The following is a 24,191-nucleotide window of genomic DNA, read 5'->3' as shown; positions in this document are numbered from 1 at the left end:
ATCTATGTGTGCATGTAAACGTGTGCGACACTGCTTAGATTTGGTCTGAGAAATAACAAGAAATTCCAAGTCGTGCATACCCACTGATTCACAGAAAATGTTTTAACTTGCAGGTGAAATTTAGATAATACATTTTTGAGAGCGCACTGAAAACAACTCACTACAGAAAAACAAAAGAGGTCTCTCTAAACTGGAGATTTCCACTGAAGGAAGCGTTTAAGTTCTGCGATAAACCTAAGTCTCTCTCTATCACACACACACACACACACACACACACACACACACACACACACACACACACACACACACACACACACACACACACACACACACACACACACACACACACACTTTCTCTGCCACCCCCAGCTTCAGCTGTGGGCCCATCACAGGAGGAGAGCAAGCCACTGGGCAGACAGGGCAGCAGGGTGTGGTGAGGGGGGATGAGTGGGTGCAGCTTGAATACTAATGTCCCACTTTAATAATCAACCTTTTCTCTATCCCCACATCCCTTCTGTTATTCTGTCTTACCATCATTTCCCTTCCGTCTCCTCTCGTCTTTTCAAAAAATATTTTTTGTCACCTCCCCTTACTCCTCCTAGAGCTGAACACAGCAGCACGTCACATGACCCACACCGAGTGCCACCCCATCACCAATAGGAAGTGCCGCACATAGAGCAGGACAACGGAGAAACAAAAAGACATTTTCAGGGGTGGTAAGGCTGGAAATAGGACAGGGACATGAAGTGTCACAGGGCGGCACATTGCACATCCAGACGCTGGAGGTTCGGGGGTTGTACCTAGAAAATAGCAGGGGTGGCTATTTTGACGTGTGCCATTCGACGACAGTGTGTTATGGCCTCTAAAGTCTTTTTCCCCTCTTCTTCCAGCTTGTCTTCTCTTCCTCTTCACTTCTATTCTGTCCTCCCTTCTTTGTCATCCCCAGCCTGTCCATCACCCATGTTCCCTCCCCATCCTTCGATCCAACTTTCCACCCTCTATCACTCATCTGTCTTCTCCCCATGATCTCTCTCTTTGCCATTCACTTTTGAAACCCCCACACACACATCCTTGACAAAGCCAGCTAATTACAGGCAAGTGTCCACTTCAGCCCTTCTTAAATACCGAGCTGATTAATGAGACGGAGGTGTAGGGCCAGGAAGTCTCACCCTCAGCGGGTGGTGAAACATACCCCTGTCTCTCTCCATTTCTCTATTACTCACACATACACACCTTCCTTTTCTTTTTCACACTTGCAAACACAAATTATCCGCCACGTGCAGCTTCATTACAGAAATATTGGCATCAGTTTTACATGGCTTACTGCATCCCACATATATCATAGTCCTTCTAAACCTTTCAGTCTTTGAGGCAGCCTGTTGACTTTTGCTATTTTTTTTTGTACAGTAACTCCTGCAGAGGAGAGCTAGGCAGCGAGAGCCAGCCGTGGGGGCCCCAGGTGTAGCGAGGGCCTCCTCTGAAGTAATGTCGGTTCATTTTCTCAGAGGCGGCTCAGGCACGACTCACCGTCGGCTCAAAATGGCCTCCGACACATCTCTGTGTCTGATTTGTGTGTGTGTTTGACCCTGAGGACCGGCGTGAATGCTGCAGGAGCAAGGAGATAGAGTGCATCTGCTGCTGCTTAATGCTGACATGCATGCAGAGCAGCGAACACACGCACACACACTCGCACACACACACAAAATCACAATCTAGACTGGGTCAGCCAGGTTCAAAGCATTTGTATTCATGGAAGGTTTTGCATTGGCTCCACCACCTACAGTGTTCCATCTAACTGTGGGACGTGGCTTTCTACTTTCACACTCAGAAGACCTTGGACTGTGTTGGAGTGTGTTTATGGCTGTATTTGTGGCAGTATGGTGCAACCTGAGTGAATACACCTGACTGAATGTATTTTTGCAAGTACTCAAGGGTGCAGTATTTTGACGCTCAAATTGACCTGTGTGACACAGCAGCTCAGAGCATACATGCGCTAATGCTGTGCACGTGCCAGTGCCGATTCAAACACCCACCTCTTTTGCTTCAGAGAAACATATACAAGCACATTCATGTTCACATACACGCAAACCAGACATCTTCAATATGTTGGCAGGGATGTTAAATAACCACAACCTATATCACACCCCTCAAATGAAAAGATTGTCAACCAACATCTTTATTTACTTTAAATAATGTAATTATAAAAAATGTATCAGGACTACACCCCTTCATTGAACTGAAAGGAACAGCGACTCAGGCAAAATGTATTTTCCGATATTTTTAGATTTCATCATAGCTTTTGACAATGTTCAAACTGTTTTGTTGTTAAACTGCTTTGGGCCTTTGGGCACTACCCTGTCCCCCACGTAGGACAGTGGCTTTAAAACAGAACATCATGACTTGTGGAGTACAATTAGCCCCTTTCTGTCATAGATTTTCCATAACAAAAACATGATCTACTTCTGCATGCAATGTTATTATTGAAATTTGCGTAATAAATGCAAAACTCAGGTGATTGTATTGAAAATATTGCAAATCTTAATTCCATTTCCCCTACCTTTTAGTGGAGAGACCTGAGGTCAAAATGTCCCAGCCCCCATCCTCATCTCCTCCTCTAGCTCACAAACTAGAACTAGGGTGTCCACTGCAGCAAAGTAATATTTGCAAACTGCCCAATGACAAATAATGTTTTATAATGGTGTAACACTCTGGCCTGCACTGTCTGTTGCAAGTCAACTGATCCGAGTGAGAGTTTACAAAGACTACCCATAGACGACTGAGTTGACTCAAAATGCATCATCATAGTTGCGTCGCCTCAAAGTCTGTTTGCCAGTATTGATGCAAATCAGCATCAGAAATTATGTGACCCTGTTCAAATACTATTGGTCCATTGTTGGGTGAACTAAACCTGTAAGAGTAGTGTCACTGTTCGTAACACACAACGCTGTGCTGGATGGGCTGCTTTCAAAAAAAAAAAGAAAAAAGTATAGAGTAAAGACTATATCACATACCACAGCCCAGGAGTGAATGCCGGTGTTATCCATTCCCATCGCAGACAAAAATCAGATGTCAGTGGCTGTTAGTGTCATGTTTTACCAGTGGAAAAGAGGCTTTAGAAGCTGCACATTGTCACTGCTTGGTCGACTTATTTGAAACACCTCTCTGATGATATTGGCACTGTCCAAATCTGACCATGCTCACAACTGAACTTAAAAGCAACAGATTATTTTGTTGCCTGTGATTTCATGTTTGCTTCTGCTTTGGCTTTGGGCTGCATTTGGCTGCCACTGGATATGAATGTGCTTGCCTTGAGTTTTACCACAGTCATTGCCAATGCACCATCAGCCTTGCTAGTGGTGGAAGGTATGTGAGTGACAACAGTAACAGAGTGTGAGGGGGGTTTTCGTTGCGGATTTTTATAATTCCAGTCGTCCTTTCTCTATCGCTGTCCCTCACTTTGTCTTCCTTTCCTTTTTACTGTTCCCATCTGAGCAGCTTGACACTAACTCTTAAAGATTTCTCCATCTAAAGAAACAAGAACACACATGACTGCACACTAAGACATCTTTATTATAATTGAGTTAAAACAATGATGAACTCTTAATGAAGCAGGCTCTGTTGCCTCCTGCAGAAAAGCAATTCTTTTCACTTAACAGCAGTGAGCCTCTGCATCAACAGGATGCTTAGAGATTCTTAGCATTGGACACTGGAGCAGGAGACGTGTGTTGGAGCAGAGGATGATTTCTGATTTCACTACTGATGAATTTCAAGAACTAAAAATACAAACCACTGCATCATTTTAGGAAGATATTTGACATTTTAAAACTTAAATGACATATGAAAATCCTAATAATGTCATTATGTGGGATCATTGTGCAGCATCACTTCACACATCATACACAGACATAAATCAGAGTACACAAAGTTGCTCAGCAAGCTCGCTTGGCCTTGTGTTCAGTGTGGAAATCCAACTTGGCTCAGACTAGGAGGAAAGTTGGCCACAGAGCTCTTCCTCTTGTTCCCTTGAGAAGTTAGAAATCTATCAAACAACACAACTTTTTGATTCTTTATGAGAAAAAAATACTCAACTGTCAACTGGTGCTACATTTTCCACATTTGTTCTCACACACCAGTTGCAGGTACAGCATATAACTCTATTCATATGTTTTTATTTGAAATGTGCTTCAAAGCAGGGCGGGGAGGTTTGCTGTTAAAGGCTTCTGCGACCCGGACTCATTGAAGAGCCTGGCAGCAGTGCAGAGATATGTTCCCTTCTGAAGTCTTTGAAAGGGCCTCGTCCATCTAACCAATCAGATTAGATGGCAAGAATGTAAGTGAAGGGCTGGGTGGAGCGGAACAGAGAAGGAAGGTGGAAGCACGGGAAGAGTGGGATGGTTTTATTTAGAGTCTCATGCACATTGTAGCCTTAACTCTGAACTGTAGCTCAGGGGAGTTTTTCAGATTCATTGTTAATGTTTGCTTTTGCTCACTTTGCTTTGTGGCTTTGCTTTCCAACAAACACAATTGGCTGTGTCCTTGGGTGTGATGTTAGCACGGCGTTAATCTTAAAGCTAATTTCTTGCAGGTGAAACGATGCGACTGGTGAAACCATTTGTCATTAAAACTACTTTCAGACATGGACTGAACACCGGGTTTAATCTTCTGAAATTACCTGGAGGGATTATATGTGAACACAAACCTCTGAGTCAGAGTTTCTCTGGCCAGCGCCCAAGTAAAAACTGAGTGAGTGATAATGTCAGAGTGAGCTCAAATGAGAATACAGCAGGATATTCTGTGGAGGATTCTTCAAGAGCAAGTAGGCATGTTGATAACGTTTCTTACACATGACGGACGCTAAACAGAAGATTCAAAATATGTCTTGATTAAAAAAAGTTGCTTTACATGTATATGAGACCAGTGAAAATGTGAACTTGGAAAGTTGATGAGATTTGAGAGGTTTTGGTGATACAGACCAACGTCGGTGTCTATGTACAGTAAACAACAACATGGGATCTCCACAGCGGAATTTATACGTCATGTCCTGCATGATGCGCCAGCCCTCGCCTGAACACTGTGTTGTTGGGAACATGTCTTCTGCATTCTCTCATCTGTGAAAGGCAAATTCAGGAGAAAGTCCGGAAACAAGTATCTGGAATTTTTCTGGAGTTCATGTTCGAAAGTAGCTTATTGTGTCGAGCCTTTCATTAAGAAACAATGTTTCTGACAATGACAACAGTTGTAAAACCGCTTAGTGACTTGACTGGGTTAAAAATACACAGAGAAACACATATTAGAAAAACATTTATTTGTAAAAATAAACAAGAGCAAAGAGAAATTGCCCACATGTGATGGCTGCAGAGACCTGCAGAAATCTGAAACCTTGTTGATTAGGGAGAGGTGTGTTCAAAGTGGTGGGTGAGGAGAGAATAAAGAATCAATGGTTATGTAGAGGACGTAGCAGGTTGACCTGCCCTGCCATGGCACAGCATGGCATGGCATGTCAGGCTCCAATGAGGCTTCACCCAGTCAGGGATCCATCCCGCCTGAGCGCAACACAATCAGGCCTTAACAGTGAAACCGACTTCAGGTTACCATGACAACACGGAGGCACTGCCTGCATGGGACAAAGGCTGGCAGGTCCTGTGTGTGTGTGTGTGTGTGCGTGTGTGTGTGTGTGTGTGTGTGTGTGTGTGTGTGTGTGTGTGTGTGTGTGTGTGTGTGTGTGTGTGTGTGTGTGTGTGTGTGATTGAGAGAGAGAGTGAGTGAATGAGTGATGTGAGGCAGAGCAGGAGCGGCCCTCCTGGGGCCCTCATTCGTTTGTCTCTCGCTGAGACCACAGGAGCCCTGATGCAGCAGGCAGAGATGGAGGAGGAGGAGGTGGTGGTTGGTGGGGTGAGGGCAGGGGGGAGGATCGGGAGGGGGCAAAGGAAAGAGAGGCAAGTGATGTGGAAAGAGAGGACGATAAAAAGATGCAGGAAGAGGTGTAGAGCGACGGAAAGAATAAGAAATGGAAAGAGTGGCAGAATAAATGGAATGAAAATTTGGGGCCCAGATGTTATTCCGTGCCCATTTGTTCCTTCACTCATCCATCATTCATGTGCAATATCTCACACTGCAAAATGCTGGATCTCGACAAAACGAACTAAAAACTAGACTCCATTACATTTTGGCAAACTAATTACACCTATTAGTATGGCACTCAAAATTCTAAATTTTAATAACCTGTCCTCTACACTCTAAGTTCAAATGACATGAAATGACCCTGCTATCAGAGACACGGAAAAAAGGAAACAGTGAGCATTTAGACATGTCTGAACATGCACCGTTTTACTGCACCAAAAATATAAAAGTTGAGAAACTGATTTCTGGGTTACTCCTACACACACTTAGACTCAACCATTGAAAGCTCCGAGCCTATATTGTGCAGAAACTTATTCAAGACTTTAATTATTTATTTTTCTCTGCTTGTATTATACAACTAAAAGGGGGGTGGAGAAAGGATACCTTCAACAAGGCTAACTCGTAAAAAAAACTCTTCTTTCTTCACAACATTTCATGGAAATCGGGAATCGAGTATTTTTTTTGCGTAACCCTGCTCACTAGCTAACAAACAAACAAATTCAAATGAAAACATAACTTCCTTGGCAGAGGTAATTACCCTACAATTAGACCAAGTGTTGCACAGTTTTGAGCTTAATTTTACTGTTGTCCCACAGGTTGTGGATTCCTCACTTGTTAATGTCACACGTTCAGTGTAAACTCTGTCAAAGCAACATTTGTCCTCTAATCGCTCCCATCGGGTTTTGTTCTTTACCTAAAATGTCTGTTTGACATGAGCCTATGGGCTAAATCCAAGGATAGGATTTTTGACGTCAAACTATCATAGCACTGATCAAGTCTTGAATTATGTATTTGTATTGTGTGATGATTTTATGCTGCCTTGCGTCGAAAATATTCTCCTTTTAAAATCTGAACTGAACAAATCATTTCGATTTTTTTTTAATATAAGATTGTAACTTCTACTTATCTTTCTTTTGTTTCCAGGTGTGGATCACACAAATAAAGACCTGAAGAGAAACTTTGTAAGTAAACTTTAAATGTCTTAAGATTCGATTTTAGAAAAGTAACTCATCTTTACCAAAACATGCTATAGCTTGTAAAATATCATCATTCCAGTTATCTCAAGTAGATCACAGAGATGGGGCAATGCAATTTATAATTCAGTTGTCCTTTTCACAAGATTATACTCAGTCACCAGTGCCACTTGGCTCCAAAAACAAGTGGATTTTCACTGGAGAAAAATCTTTGTATTGACCTTCTCCTTAACTGCCCAACTTCTCCATTACATTAAAAACCTTGAACAATAAGTTTCATATAATTATGAAGCTATTTTATTCTGTTAGGCTGTTGTTCCACTGGCCATCCATACAGCATATGTGGAGTGGCAGTGATGTTTGCTCCTGCCTTGTCATTTATAATCCTATCGGCGGGTTGAAGCACGCAGGCCAACTTGTACTTTGTCAGAGCAGATTGTCTGGCATGGATAAGCCTGGCTGGAGAGAGAGAGAGAGAGAGAGACATAATTGCTCTTGTTCAGTTTGGTGCCAAGACATCCTCCTGCTGTTATTCCTATACACCGAGAAACAAGTCATTCAAACATGCTCTCTTTTATGATGCACACACATAAACCACACGGGCACACAGAAGCGGGCATCTCCTCAGTGACAGTGATTGCCGTCAGTCACAAGAAATATGATGACAGACTACTGTAATTCAAGTGTCACGATCGATAGTTTTTCATTAGACTCTGTTGTGCCATTTGCATCTTGTTTTGAGAGTTACGTTGTCTTACATAGAGCTTCATTCATTTTCTGTCTGGCTTTATAGGAGGCCCTCGCCAGTTGTGACCTGTGTGCCTCACACGGTCCATCTCACGATCCCATGCCTGTCAGAGATGAGGAGAACAGGTAATTACTGTTGTCTGTCTTTCTGCTTCTTTCTGTCTTTCTGCTTCTTTCTTTGGGAGATTTAATCAGTGGACCCATATATATTTAGCATGTCCAGTAAACAAATAACAAGAGTAACAGGGTAAGGAATGGATTAAACACCAAACAACCAGTTAGATGTCATTAAAAAAGCCATTCTAAAAGTTTAAAATGATGTATTATTTTGAAATATCAATAAATCATGACTCTACCCACTGTCTTTCTTGTCTAAAGTTACTAAGCTGGATATAGAAAGAAGTAGTTTCACATTGTTGTACAATGAGCAATGCTTTGTCATCAATATCATGAAGTGGTGAAGATGCATTTTTTAAATGTCCTTTTATGGGTTCTTGTTCTCTAATGAATGAGCTGGCAACACAAAAAAACTGATATGCATTTTCTGCTAACCAGAGACATCATAAGACAGACACACACCTTAAATAATCCTGAATAATGAAGTACATATTGCCAAGATGGAGGTTGTGTGACACATATCCTGCCCCTTCCGCCAGTGAGACAATCATCTGCTGTATAACAGCAGAAAAGAAGCATATCAAGCCAATTGTGTTGCTGCTGAATTTAAAGCTGAAGTAAAACCTAGAAAAAAAAAAGTATTTCAACCCTAATTTTGGATCAAAGTCACCGAACTTTTCAAGTGATTTTATCATATTTGAGTGGTGATCGTATGCATGGATATTTTTTATTTATTTATTTCTGGATGAAGACTGAAAGTGCAGTTGTGGTTTATTTATTTAGATAGGAGCCCACCTTATTTGCCCATAACTGCCTGGAGGTGTACGACTTGAATTTAAGGACTTTGATCTAACATTAGCTTAGTTAGCCAGCTAGCTACAGCTAATAAAATATGTAAGAAAGAATTGTGACATTTAAGAGCACTGAATAGAATGGCTTTAGTCTACTTCTATCTGAAAATTACTAATGTTTGAGTCCTATGCTACAACACACCGCTTTTTTAACCTTTTGTATGTTTTCAGTGCTGCGTACGAACAGGCATTCAGCAGTAGAATGGTGTTTTTGGTTTGAGTTCGGGTCGGCATGGTGCTGAGTTTCCCGTTCAAATTCCAGCTTAACCTCGTGTCTGGGTTTTCTATGGCTACTCCAACTTCCTTCCACAGCAAAAACACATGCAGATAAGGTTAAGTTATAGGAGATTCTAAATGGTCCGTAGGTGTGAATGTGAGTGGGAAAATTCTCTTCGTGTTGGCCCTGCCATTCGCTGGCGGCCTGTCCTGTCCTGTCGCCCAATGTCACCTGATTGGCTCAAGCTCCCCTCACGAACTTCAAAGGGTAACCTGTGTAGTTAATGGATGGATAGATGTGTTTGAGTTTGTGTTCATGTTTCTTCATGTGTTAGTTCTTACCGGTCCTAAATTTGGGATGTAGTGTGTGTCTCATCTGTCTCAGTATGTGGCCAACCTCTTATTTCCTCTCTGTTTTAGTCACGGCACCCGGTGTGCAGGGGAGGTTGCCATGGAGGCCAACAACTCCTACTGCGGTGTGGGCATTGCCTTCAATGCCAGGATTGGAGGTGAGGCAAACAACACAGCCTAATAGAGACAGTGTGCGGCATGCTATACAAAAAAATCATTGTAGAGCGAACTAATCCCTTCTTTTAAACTAGACAGCATTTATGATAATACACTAAAAATCCATTGAATAAATTTGTTATATGTGTTGTTTGCATTCAGTGTGCAACTCCGTTCGAGCCTCAAAGTCGTTGATAGTTTTGTCTGTGGGGGAATATTACAGCAGAGACTAAGTATTCAAGAGTTTTAGTTGCAGGCGATGAGAAATATTGCTTTACATTTAAATTAGTATGTCATTCATAAACACATACAGATATTGTGCTTTGTCTATATATATATAGTAGCTGTATTATAATTTGTCTGGCTATGACATACTACATAGTGACTGGCTGCGATCAAGCTGCTCTGACCTTTTTTAGCAGGAGCCCAAGCGATTACTTGTGTTTATTGTAATTTTGGCAAGGAGTGATTGAATCGCATACACAAGATTTTCTGTTTTGAAAGCCAATATTTTTATAGGATGCACTACCAGTGCCAGACAGGACAAAATAATGAGGATCACGTTATGTTTGGGGAAGAGACTTCCCCACAGTTCTCAGATCTGAACTTATCAAAATCAATTTCTTTCAGTGGTGTCATCAGCATGAAGCACAGACTATAAGAACAGGAAACTCTGGGTTGAACCCTGACATTTAAACTCTGCTCTGTGAACTTTCACCCTTGAACTCCTCTCATTTGTCAGTGGCCTATGGGAGCCTCTTGCAGAATTGACCAAAAGAGAAGAAAGAAAAAACATGTTGTGAGGCAAGACCACAAATCTCTCTCCACAGTTAGTCTTAATTTCACCTTGCTGAGTCTATTTTATCGCTACTCATAAACAGAGTCTGGCACACAGGAGATGAAAGGGCAAGACCCAAATGAAAGATGCATGTTGAACCACTGGCTGCAGTTGAGACCTGCTCTCGCTGTCTGACACTGAGCAATGACTGAGCTGAGTTCTTACCTCGGTGGCTGCTTTCGCTTTGGAAATGTACTCAACATTTTCAGTGTGTAGCAAGTAACCTCATTTGAAGTGTTGTTTTTGAATGTAAACATACATGTGAGTAGAGAGAAGGCAAATGAAGCCCAGTGAATCAGCTCAATGTATTGCAAACATGTTTAATGAGACAATTTGAAGAGAGTTGACATGTAACTCTGTAATTAACAACCCTCTGTTTCTTCTGGGATCAGTTACCTTAGAGTGAATATGCTTACTTATGTTACATTAGTGTTCTTTACTTATGTCTCACGATCCAGTTGACTCCACTCATGTAATGTGAGTAATGCACTTTATTTGCCTGTAACAGGAGTTGGTATTGTTGTATGTAAGGGCTCGATGGACAGAGCCTCCCAGCATGCTCTGAGACAGTGTTGGAGACACAAGTTTAGTTGTGTTTAAAGACATTGTACATGTTACGTGGCACATGCCAGTAGTACTAGATTTATTTACTTTATGGATGGTACAGTTGCTGTTGGAAAGGATGCATTTTGGTACCATGTGTGTCTTCACGGCTCCACCCAAGCCGTAGGACCAGAGGTCCATCCCAGGACCTGTACGGGTTCGGATTCACATTTTATACAGTCAGTCAGGTTCAGGTCGGGTCTTGCTCTTTAACCCCAGGTCCCAGCACTGTTTAAAATGATGTGTAATAAATGAATGGACTAGTGCATAGCCAAGTTATCTTTAATACTGCAACAAAACTGCAGAGCTAAATGTAAACAAGCCGTGTTGTCATCCATCACTTGACAATAAATTGATTTTTAATCTAAAATCACAAGTGGATTAAGTTAACCATGCAGCTATTTCAATCAGAAAGAATAACAAAACCTGGAGGTATTGAAAACACTTTCCTGGAGGATAGATTATATGCAAGGTACAGGGGTTCAGGTTTTCAGGTTAGGGCACCAACTCTTGGACCCGTGAAGAACAGAATAGTTGTATGGAAAATCCAACATGGTTTCTACCAATATAATCGAGCAACTCTCGCCAAACCAATCCCTTTACTTGAGTTTTTGCCTTCGTGAAATTCTAGTCTGAATATGTCCAGATTATTTTGGACTGAGTAAACACAACTATCCTGTTAATTCAGACTGAATAGTTTTACTTTCACTGAAACAAGTTAATTTCACTTTTTAAGTTGGAATACATAGATATGAATGATAAATAATATAAATAATCTTAATAATAATAGTAATAATAATAATAAACATAATTTAGGACTATTCGTTAATTATTTTCAGGTAGATCAACTTGTCAAATTTTAAAGTGTAACATCACTGCAGTGCTGCCCCTCTCTAGGCCATAATTTTACTCTACACAAGTTGTGGACTTACAAGATGTTATACATTGTGAAGTAAACCATTGTTTTTTTTGCATTCTGCATAGTGAAATGTTATGTTGGCTGCCATTCATAACTTTGATAGAATAAGCCAGAATGATGCCCTCTAGGGTCCCAGAGGTGAATAGAAGAAAACACTTGCCTCAGCTTTCTCTCCCTGTAGTTACTCGTTCATCTTCTGATGTCAAAATTCAACATTGCATGCTATGTAGGCCTATACAGTATGTCTACATGAAATTTAATGTGATTGATAAGTTTGCTTTAAGACTATACATATAGAGTGTAGGTCTTGTATCATGTTCTACTGTTTAAAAATATATAGAGTGAGAGGGAGAAAAAATAATGTATGGTAGAGGGGCCCCCAATCAAATTTTTAACAGGGCCCCCAAAAGTCTAGGGCCAGCTCTGCTTGCAAAAAACTGCCTAGATTCATTTCAACATTAAAATCACATCAATTGAGCAAGCGCTGCAATGACAAATGAAATAACAAAGTCTTCATGTCTGTGTCCTGTGCAGCACAACACATTTCTTCAGCATTGTTATGTGGAGTGCACCTTCTTTCCTCACTCCTCCACAAGCCTCCTTCCGAACTCTGATCTATGTGACCTTTTTTCCCCGGTCCGTCCAGGTATCCGCCTTTTGAACGGCTCTGTCACTGATGCCATGGAGGCCGCAGCTCTGACCTTCAACATCCAATTCATCGACATCTACGTCTGCTGTTGGGGCCCGCGGGACGACGGGGCCGAGCTGGACGGGCCGCACAGACTGACAGCGAAAGCCCTCCAGCTAGGAACTCACAAGGCACAGCTTTCATCTCTAAGTTCACACTGGTGTCTGTCTGACGCAAAGCAGACACTCACGCTGTCTGCAGAGCTGAGACTGGAAGGACATTTAATTATGAAGCCAAATTTAGATGCAAATTCTTCATTTTTCTTTAAACCTTATAAACAAATGTCTAAGCAAAGTGGCCCGTTATTAGGTTAGACATAAATCAGGAACCGAGCCCTGGAACTGAGTCTTTTTTTTGGTGTTTTCAGTTTCCAATGAATAGGAACAAAGATGATTATTTCTCTCAATAGCAGCCTCTTTCTCTTTGTTTACAAAACACCAAGATCCCAGAAGTCTTAATGATGCAGACAATCATGAAAAAAAAAAAGTTAAGGCACTCTGTCTTTAGGTGAAATATTATAAATTTATTCTTTGAGCATGTAGGCAGACAAACAGACCAAAGACTTCTGGGATCTTGCTTTTTGTTCTCCCTTTATTTATTACTCTTTTTCAAAGTAGTTTGGAAGTTGAACTACAGCGTACATACACTTTGTTTCGTGAATCAATTAACAAGAAATGCCCGTCCCTTGGACATTTTTAGTCTGGTGGCACACTGCTTACTCTCTGTGTCAATGAATACAGTGCACAAGTTGTAGCAGCCGCATGGCTTGTACATCATCCGTGACTGATGAGTACTTTGTTAGCAGAAAATGACTTCAGACAATATTATAGCAACAACAACTTTAACAATGTAGGAAGATGAGCATTGGGCACATATCCACAGGAGGATTGTGGGTAACTGAGTCCTTATAAAAGGTTTCTTAATATTTGTTCACTTTAAAGCTTTCAAACTTACCCTGGCTATGTTCATATTTAAAAAGCTTGTAAGTGAATATGGATTTTACAATATTTCATGAGCTGTAAGCTTTGAGCCTTGCTTCTGTGGTTTCTGAGTTCCTTTTAAATATTCGTTGGGCTCAGGAAAAGTACTTGCTGTGAAAAAAACTGGTTAATTGTGTTGCCCTGGCACCTTCGGGTTTTAGGGCTAATTTGCTAACTAATGTGGATGTAATCATCCAAAAAGTCCTGTCTGTGTCTAAACTTTAGTTAGTTCTACTTTGCAACACTTTTGAAATTGAATGAAGCTCCTTTGGGTGTTTTGAGATTCAAATTTCTTGCTTCTTACAACTGGTGTGAATATTGAGCTGTCGCTTAAGTTTTACTTAGTTTTGGATTTGTTTGTTTCACTTGATGCTTGTGAACTTGTGAATTGAGAAGATGCTCTATAGTATTTAAACTGTGTTGCAGCCGTATGCTGTTAGAAATTGCAGATTTCGTTAAATTGCTGAAAAGTTTTTTTTACCCTCAAACCACAAAGTTTGTTTTGGTCGCTTGCCCAGTAATGCTTTCTTCAAATGCTGGTTAATGTCTTATTCATTTTTAACATCAAAGAAAGGTTTGTCTTCACTTCTCACATAATGTGAATGCATTTCGTTCGATATTATGATAATATATGACATGCTCTGCTTACTAGATGGAAAAAGTCTTTATGAAATCCACTTGTTCTTTCCCTTTGACGTCCCTCTGTTTGTGTTTTCAGGGCCGAGGTGGGAAGGGCAGCATCTTTGTGTGGGCGGCAGGTAATGGTGGTAAGCAACATGACCACTGCGGCGCAGACGGTTATGTTAACTCCATCTACAACATTGCCATCGGCGCTGTCACTCAAACAGGGAAGCCCGCCTACTTCGGTGAGCCCTGCCCCGGGGTGATGGCTGTCACTCTGACAGGGGCCAGCGTGGGAGGACCACTAACTCTGGTTAGTGTGTGTAGATCTCAGAACACATCTAACAACAAGGTTTATCTTTAACGAATGCATATATATATTTGAGTGTGTGAGTCCTGTTAGAGCCTGTTAAAGAGCAGCGACCTGTGTGATATTTATAGAGGGCTGCCACATGACCTAGGTCACACACACACACACACACACACTCTCACACTCATGCAGATGCAAATGAGTGTTAATTGGAGGTAAAGCATGGCTGTAGTGGCTGAGATAGTTGGAGGAAGAAGGTGAGGTGTTGAGGGCGGAAGTAACAGTGAAAAGCCAGAAGAAGCAAACGTAGTGGCAGCTCCAGGGCTGGAGAAAGGCCAATCTTATCAGTGTGATATTACCTTTCTTTGCTGTAATGTCTCTTTCACCTCACATCAGCAGGTGGTCAAACTAGACACAAGTTGTTTTCTTTTAATTATCCTAAAAACTGGTGCTAATACAGTAGCTGCTACAGTGTCAGAAGTCCTCTGACTGGATTAACCCCTCAGGGGACACCGTTTTAGAGAAGTCATAGTGTAGAACAGCTTTTTTACTCTGTATACTGATACGTCTACTTGTAACATATTTTGTTGGTGGTTTCTCCAGGTCACTGTGACCACCGTTGGTGATGGCTGCGTCACACAGTTTCTCGGAACATCCAGTGCTGCTCCGATGGCTGCAGGAATTCTGGCCCTTGTCTTGGAAGTAAAGTGAGTGTCCACCTGACCAGCTGCACCACACACCACAGATACAACAGGATAGCAATGAATGTGATATGTTGTTGATTGCTGTTGGGGCTTGAAATGTTGCTCAAGGGCACTTAGCCTTGTGGTGATGATTGTGCCAATAGCTGGAACTCAAACTGCACTGGATGAATGGCTACAGATATTGTCATTCATGGTGCACAGTCAGTTTCTTAGTCCTGATAACATAATGCCCCTTTGAATTTTCCTTCAGGTCAAAATATTAGTTTTCTAACACTCTGGTTTATAACCAAATACCAGAAAAAAATAACTGATGTATTTACAAGACTCTGTCTACTTTTGTTTTAAGGCTAAAAAGCAAATGTTGCCATCCTAACATGCTTTTAAATTATGATTGTGAATATCATTAACTGTTTATATAGATGGATTACATACCTGCTCCCCAAATGTGAAGCCAAATCATTTTGATTGCCACGTGATAGCAGGTTGCAGTATAGGTGATAAATCCTGCCTCCTCCATGTTAGCAGATGGGACATAGACCAAACTAAAAAGTCAAAGTAAATCAATAAATCAAATACATTTTTCTCAAAGATGGTTTCTGTCATTTTAGGTAGTTCTCACACTTATGTTTGTTAAAGTGCTAATTTGTCCATTTTATCTTAAATTCGGGATAGTGGGGAGCAATAGCGATGCATCGTCCATGCAGTCTACAGTGAATAAGGTTACAGTTAACAGTATACAATAGTATGCATACTAAACATGTCAATATTTAAAAAAGAAATGAAAAAATGCCATTCATTCATAATTTACCTGAACGCAAGGCGAGGTCTTCAAACAGCTAACAGCCCAAAACTCAAAAAGTCAACGTTGTAAGTCTGTGGAGATTCTCAGTCATCCAGATCATGGTATATCCAAGTGCTAAAAAACAGTCAGTTCGAACTGAAGAAGCCTCTTGGATGAGAGGCGAAACGTCTTCAAGAAACTCAACCAAGTCCAGTTGATCTGGTTTTTAGCACTTGGATCAATGTTGTATGGTTTTATGTTAAAGATTACACAGTAATAGACTGAAGATTAATTTTCTCCAAATTGTCAAATAAGTTACTCAAGGAGTTGACTTTATATTTCAGTGCTAAATCCTGCTCCCTGTATCTATGAGCATTTTCCCACCTTGTCTCTCCTCCCCATTTTCCCTTCTCTGTTTTTTTAACTCTTCCTTTGATGTAAATCATCTTTTTCTCCCATCCCTTCTTTCCCTCTGTGTCTGTCTAAATCTGCAGATATATCTCCTTTACTCTTTTTTTCCCTTCCTCTCCCTCCTTTGTCTCGCTTGCCACTTCCTACCATTTCCCAAGCCCCCTTTTTTCTTCAGCCCTCTTAACTCGCCAGCTGTCGGTGTGGCCTCGGGCCTGGTGTTTTGTGGTGGTATCAGCGACGTCTACGCCTCCTTCATGTTATGGATGGTACTAGAGGCTGGCTTTACTGCTCCAGCTGTCGTGCCACGGCGTCTCAGTCTCAGTCGCTCGGCTGTAAAATGGAGCGCGGGTCCCCTGGGCAAGGCGACTCCCAGGACATTACTGTTAAAGGCTTTGTCGTGACCCGCTGCTACTGACTTAACTATATATCACCTCTCTCGCTCAGATCGGCAGCATTCTGGTCACGTCTTTATGGAGCTGGCATCTCTCTCTCTGTCTGTATATCTTTCTCGGTCTCTCTCTCTCTCTTTGTCTGTTTCTCACACTTGTTCATTCTGTGTCTCACTCTTTTTCCCCACATTTCACACAAACACGAACACTCATATATTTTAGCACAGAGCAAACCTAGAGGGTTTTTTCGCTCTGATCCCCATTCATCAGAAACAATCTGCCTCATCTAGAACATTCACCAGCACTAAAGCATTTGTTTATACAGACATGAAGATACATTGGATTCTTATTGTAGTAATTACATGCCAAGCAATGTCTCCAGAATTACACTTTAATCAGTAATTCTAAAACTACATTTAAACTGGAGTACAATTACATCAAATTTAAGCAATTGTTTCCAACCTGGGTTATGTGACACCCCAGAGTGGTCCAGGAATAATTTGAGGAATCGTCAAATTATTAAAATGATAATTTAACAACAACAACAAAAATTGTTTAGAATTTTAGCATGATGATGATGATGATAATGATGATGAACGCTGTGAACATTGCACTGCTAATCACATGACAACATGCCCACTATTAGCATTCTGACATTAGCTCAAAGCCTCTTAGACTTGAGACTCGGTCTTTACAATGAGATTCTCAGCAGGATTTAGTGATATAATGAAGAACAGCCTTAATGTAGGGATCATGGGGAAAGTGAGGTGAGAACATGCAACAAAGGTGTGTGGCTGGAATTGAATCAGGGATAATATGGTATGTGTCTTAACCACTAGGCTACCAGGCTTCCCTTTTTCATCTCCAGTGTAATGAGAAGGTTTTCTGCTGGCAGCAGGGGAAATTACAACATACGATGTTGATAAAAAATAGCAGAGGGCCTAAATGGGAGCACAGCAGGTGCATGTCCAGATTATCAGAATGTCCTCCAGTGTGTTACTGCCCCAACAGTGTCAGTGTCTGTCTCTGACAATCTTGGCCTGTCTGTCTCTCTGTGTTTCCATCTGACTTCTTCCATCCGCCGTGACGGCTGTCCAACAAACCATCAGGGCAAATCAATTCCTCACTCATCCAGTACGACAGTCTTTCTGTCTCAGAATGTTTGTTCACTTGATCACAATGTCAGCCCCTCTGTCACTTTATCTCTGTTTCTCTCATCCCCCAGCATGTCTGTCCATTTTCTAGAAAGGAGCTGAACATTTGATTTTATCCTGCCGTATTCTCTCTGATTTGTACCTTTCTGTTAATTCTAAGTGTGTTTGGTCTATCCGCGAAGATGGATTGTCTCCTCTGTCACCCCAGACACTCTTTTAACCTGTTGGTCAGTTGAGACATTTAATGCTTTAGTGAGACATAAAATGTATTCACCTCAAGTGCTCAATGCTAACTGTGAATAAAAATGGGACACTTACATTATTCAACAACTCATCTTTGTAAATACAGGTTGTTAATGGACTTTACTGTATGGCCCTTCGTTCTTTAACTATACAGAAGATAATGCACTTAACAGTGGTTACCTCTGCCAAGTAGGCTACGTTTTCATTGCTGCTGGTTTGTCTGTCTGCAGAATTATGCAAAACCTGAATTGAAAATTGTTGGAAGGGGGGAGTATGGGTCAAGGAAGAACACATTAACATTTGGAGTGTGATTAGGGAGGCTTTTCATTTTCTTTAACGTTGAGAGATACGATACATTTCTTACATTTTCATGAATTTCTGAAGAAACAACGCAGAGATCTTGATGAAAAAAATCGGATATATATTTAGAGGACTGAGGTATGCGCTCTACTGAGCTCCAATTTAATTTACAAGCAACCTTTCGAGTTGATGAAGTTCTCATTTGTTGTTTAAGTTCTCATTCAGTGGATATGTCATCCCTGATGACGCTTGTTTTGGATTTTTGTCCAAACCTTTTTTCTTACCTCTGCACAGCCAGCCAGTCACAATGAGAAGTGTCTTCTACGCATGGCTCCTCTTTTTCATCTTGAGATATTTGTGTTCTTTATTGTTTTTTATACTTTGCGTCTGTAACGTGTCAGAAACGTCATCGACACACCCACTCGCCTCTCAGCCGGACCACCAGGGTGGGGCTGTTCCCAGGTGTGAGTTGTTGGGCCGTCATGTTGATTATGGTTATTGTGTTACAATGCTAACTGCAGCTAGGAAGTAATTCTGAGATTTACACCTATTTCCATTTCTGATAAGAATTGATTCAAAATGACTTAATAAGAGTGGATATGTCCTCCCCTGATAACTCTTGTTTGGGATTTTTTAAAGATTTTTGTGAATTTCTCAAGAGATATTGCAGAGTAAAATTCAGATATATTTAGAGTACAGATAACTATGGGCCTAGGAGGTCTGCACTCTGCTGTGTGTCAATCTAGTTTATATTGGAACTAAAGACCACTGTGTTAAATTAATGTGGCTGCTTCCAACCTGAAGTCATAGTCACTCAGAGCTTTCTCTGTCTAAACAGTTTAATGCTCACTGTCATACAGTGCTGCACATTTGTATAGTATTTCCAATTAATTATCTGACAGAAGAATTTTTGGTTGCTGTCTAGCATTTCTAAATGTCATAAGATATTTGGGACATTGTAAATATTACACATCAAGACCATCTCCTCTTTTCAATACACAAAAACTGCATACATACTAGTCACACAAGTGCAATGCATTAAGGCTGTGTACCAACTCAACTTAACTTAATATAGTATTCATGCACACCGACTACTAAATTTTGTAGGTGCGTAAGGATTTACACTCACACACACAAATGGTAGAAGTGCACACATATGCACATTTAACATATACATATATGTATATATATAGTTAGCTCTCAAAGCTAAACCATAGAGTCAGAGACACACATGCTCCCTCTGGCACACACAGACATATTAACACTCAAATAAAGACACAAGATGCAAACTGCCCACGGCCTCACAGTCATGCAAACACACACTAGCATGTGTGACCGTGTGTGTGTGCGTGCATGTGCATGCTCGTGTGTGTGCATGCATGTGTGCGTGTGTGCGTGCGTGCGTGTGTGAGCGCATGTGTGCACTCATTAGGTGCAGAAATCAGGGCTATGCTGGTGGAGTGTATTTAAAGGCGATTGCAGGCATGCAGTTATTGGACTTGGCCTAATTGATAAACCCATTAGTTACACTTGTTCAGATAACATGCAAGGAATCACAGTCTGCTCACAGTCGCTCCAAATGGGTTCACTTAGGCTTAGAGTGCAGCACATTAAGAGAAGATTACAGAGCGATGTGCAGCGTCTAACCAGTCCAAGCCTCGCTACTGTGAGATTAATAGAGACAAACTAAGGACAGAGATGACGGGAACATTTGGACTCTGAAGCTGTACAGGGAGGGTGGGGAAGCTCTCTATGTGTGTAGTTGTACCACAGTGGGTGTTGTCTATGTGTCTCTGAGTGTTTCTATGCTTTCCTGTGTGTGCTCATCTACACATGTTATTGGACATAAGGCAGTGGGTGATTGGCCTTCTCATGTGTATGTAATTTGCGTATGTCTCTGCCCTTCAAACAATGCTGCGATGTGGCTCGGCAGAAGATCTTAATGGGAAGTGTCCAAGCAGAAGATACGCTGGGTAGGATGAGACAGTGAGTTTTAAAGTGCTGCTGTTCTTGTTCCAACACATTATACCCCACTGACTAATTAGCTCCACTGTTATTGATATCTCCTTCAGTTACTGTTTAACAAAAAGAAAAGAAGAGGGAAATTGAACAAGCTGAGCATCAGTAAAAAACCTGAATGAAAGTCAATGTCTCTTCTGGCTGCAAGTAAAGTTTTAATGAAGCTGATGATAGTTCATTTATTGGCTGCTCAGGTGTTAAATTGGACCTTTTCAGGCCAATAAACTGCAAGTATTTAATATTTCTTTTAATTTTGTTTTATAAGTATTTGCCGGCAATGTACACACTCTAAAGATATGACTCTCTATCAGTCTGTCAAGACCTTCAGTCGTCATTCACCCATCATCTTTCTGATTTGTGGAACTGTGAACATTTTCAAACTGAAAAATCCCAACAATATTGTGTAGATTGCCTTGATTTGTTTTTGATTTGTTTTTTTTTCAATCATTCATTGTGCTAAGTGGATGAATGCTGCTGATTTTGGTGATCCACAACCACTGCCACCTTGATGTTGACATTTGAGGTTTAGAGTTTTTATATTATTCATTTAATTATATATATATATATATATATATTAAATTATATTGACTAATGGATGGAATGCCATGAAATTTGGTAACCACAGATTTACTGTAATACCTGGTAATTTCTTGACTTTTTCATCCAGTGTCATCATCCTGGACACACTGGACAATCCCATAAACCTCAACTATATTCTGTGTTCTGGACTTATTTGGCAAATTATCATGCTAACACATTAATCAAAAATGTGAACATGGTCATAAACATATCAACATAAACATTTTTTTTATGCTATTATCTGCATTTTTGCATGCTGATATTGTCATTTAGCTGAAAGACAAATCCATTGCAAATAGTTGCAGCATCAGTCTCATTGCTCAAAAGAGTTGTTGTGGGTATCTTGGTTAATTGTGGGTGTTAAAAACAATCAGGGTGCCATGTCCCATTCTCTTCAGAGGCCAGGTACATTTGCACGTTGTTAGGTTGCTGTTATTGTGTGGACTTGCCAGGTAGTAAGAGAGAACACCTCTCTGCAGAGGAAAAGGGTCTGTTAAAACACCTTTTGTATCAATTTGAATATTTGTCAAATAAATAGGGAGTACTGCTGTGCCTCCCTATGTGAGTAACAAGCACATTGTGCTATGTGGGCACAAATATTTCTATTTAGATAATGCACCCTTCAAAATAAAATTACTACGCTACTGAGTGTATTTGCTTTTAAAACAACATGGCTGCTGAATGGGAAAATTGGGGCAGTGGGACAATTGTATCAGTCTCAAATTCACTTGCAGGACTTTATGCAGTAATATGTCATGATAAAAAAGTTGTAGAATTCATTATATATGTCACAATTAAAAAGCTCTTGAAATATTTTAGATGAATCACGCAATAAATATTGTGTTCTGCCTTCTACTCTCAGCATGAGCAAATATACAGTATATTATGGTAAAAAATAATTATATGGCTTATGTTCTTTACAGAATTTCATTTTTGATTGTTGTTTACAGAAAAGTGTTGAGTGTGATGCTTCTAAACGGCTGTGAGCTGACAGTGTTTTCCTTCGGGTCCTGATCTCGCCCTTTCTTTCGTCACCCTTCCATCTTTCTGTCCCCTCGATTGCCCGTCTCTCATGCTCTCTCCCCTGGGCTGGACACTTTGTCCTTGCGCTCTCTGACTCCTCCTCCTCCTCGTCCTCCTCGTCCTCCTCCTCCTTTTTGCCTGGGCCCAGTGTGAGTGATAAATTATTCGTGGGCCATGCTCTGAGGGCCCAGGGCTGCTCATTCCTGCACACAGAGGACTAGCATTGATCCGGCCTGTGGTTCAACTTAATTGGAAACCCAGTTACACAAGCTACAGACATACTCCCACACACACAAAAACGCAGTGCCTATACACACACACACACACACACACACACACACACACGTGCACCTCCAGACATGCGATCCATACGTGTATACGTGCATGAATATTACAAATGCCAACATAATTACACAACTCTCACATATTCATTAAAGTGATACCGAATTTACATCTGCCCAGTATCAGCTTATGTATGTTTTATGATTTAACATTGCACACATTCAAACTGCAGTATATAACGCAGTATTATGCACACATGTTCCTTAAGCACGGTCACACAGCTCCCACTGCACACACACACACACACACACACACACACACACACACACACACACACACACACACACACACACACACACACACACACACACACACACACACACACACACACACACACACACTTTATAGTCACTAAGCCTGCATTCTAAGCAGCACTAAAGAGGAGTAACAGTCCACAGTGGAGCAATATGGAGGCCCAGGGTTATCGATTGGACTGAGACACTGACTATCATACAGCTAATAGATTACATCAGACACATCGGAGCAGCCCAGTCAATGAGGCCTGATCCTATTAACTGGGGATTTGTAAACAGTTGTGTGCTCACTGTGACGGCTGCTGTGGTGCTTTGTGAGCCTTGGCGAGGGGATGAAGGCTGTGAGGCTCTGGAGGAGGCTCATATATTGTTCCACTCTGCCCCTGCAGCTCAGATGTGTTATTTGTGCGTGTGCTTGACAACATGCTTTTATTTTGTCGTTTTAACACTGGTGTTAGTTCCCTCTGCAGCTCCTTGTGTTGCTGTTTATCCTTCAGAGGGAGACGCTGACAGAGGGAGACATTCGTTGACAATATGACTCATTAGGCTTTGTTCAATTTTTTAAGTTTTGATGTTATTTCATCATAGTTTATTCTTATTATCTGTTATTAACGACCACAGGAGGAAATCTATATTTTTTTTAGAAACAACTCTGCAGTTAAACACCCTGAGAAAGTTTGAATGCCCTTGTTTTTCAATATGTGCACCGTTACCTGTTCAGTTGAGTTGAAGATACTCAAGCATCGGCAGTGCTGTCGCTTACCGGCGCCATTACCTCTTTGAAAAATGGTTTGCCACTGAAGCGCAATCCTGGGATAGGTTGGGCTGGGAAGGATCCGCCCGTCCTTTCGTTTCTCAGGGATGAAAGTACGCATTTGTCAGCCACTTTTGAAGGAGTCTAGCTGTGCCGCTGTGACACAATCTGCCTTTGAAGGCAACCTTATGTCACAAAATGTCATCCTCGCCCATTTTGCATGTGAAGGAATGCAGCTGTGCAACTTTCTTGTACGACCAGAGGCTGAAGCTGAAATCTTTCTACTTTCTTTAGATTCATGCTTTATATTATTATTCAATTCAATTCAATTTTATTTGCGTAGCGCCGAATCATAAAATACGTTATCTCAAGGTACTTTCCTTTTTAAGGTCATTCCCACAAAGAGCGGCACTTTGGCGAACGTAAAAAAAGTCCCTCATTATCTTAAGAAAACCACTGCCAGAACCAGTGTGGGCGGCCATCTGCCTTGACCGGTTGGGGTGAGCAGAGAAAAATGAGGAAGAGAGGAGAGAAGAGAGAGAGAGAGAGGGGTGGGAGAGGGGGAGAGAGAGGACCAGGAATAGTTGTCTAACTGTCATATTATCGGAGCCATTCATATTGAAGTATACAGTGAAACCATGTACATGGCACATCTTGTTGCATATGTTGACAATGCAAACTGTGTAAACTTTATTACTTAAAAGTATGTGTAACAGTTAACATTACCAGGTCGGTTAAATTGTATTT

General features: G+C 41.1%; 1 protein-coding gene across 4 annotated transcripts in view; it reads left to right on the top strand.

The window, feature by feature from the left end:
- Positions 1-24,191, top strand: part of LOC117777394 (furin-like protease kpc-1) — a 171,003-nt gene that overhangs the window by 90,555 nt on the left and 56,257 nt on the right. For all 4 annotated transcript variants that reach the window (XM_034612152.1, XM_034612151.1, XM_034612154.1 and 1 more), the window contains exons 7-12: positions 7,045-7,082; positions 7,888-7,967; positions 9,446-9,534; positions 12,539-12,711; positions 14,279-14,494; positions 15,095-15,198. In XM_034612152.1, coding sequence (XP_034468043.1) covers positions 7,045-7,082; positions 7,888-7,967; positions 9,446-9,534; positions 12,539-12,711; positions 14,279-14,494; positions 15,095-15,198 — 700 coding nt within the window. The remainder of the gene's footprint in view (positions 1-7,044; positions 7,083-7,887; positions 7,968-9,445; positions 9,535-12,538; positions 12,712-14,278; positions 14,495-15,094; positions 15,199-24,191) is intronic.

Source organism: Hippoglossus hippoglossus, chromosome 16 (assembly GCF_009819705.1).
Source record: "Hippoglossus hippoglossus isolate fHipHip1 chromosome 16, fHipHip1.pri, whole genome shotgun sequence".
Taxonomy (NCBI): Eukaryota; Metazoa; Chordata; class Actinopteri; order Pleuronectiformes; family Pleuronectidae; genus Hippoglossus; species Hippoglossus hippoglossus.
Note: the sequence above shows the minus strand (reverse complement) of the source record. Positions and strands in the feature narration are given on the sequence as shown.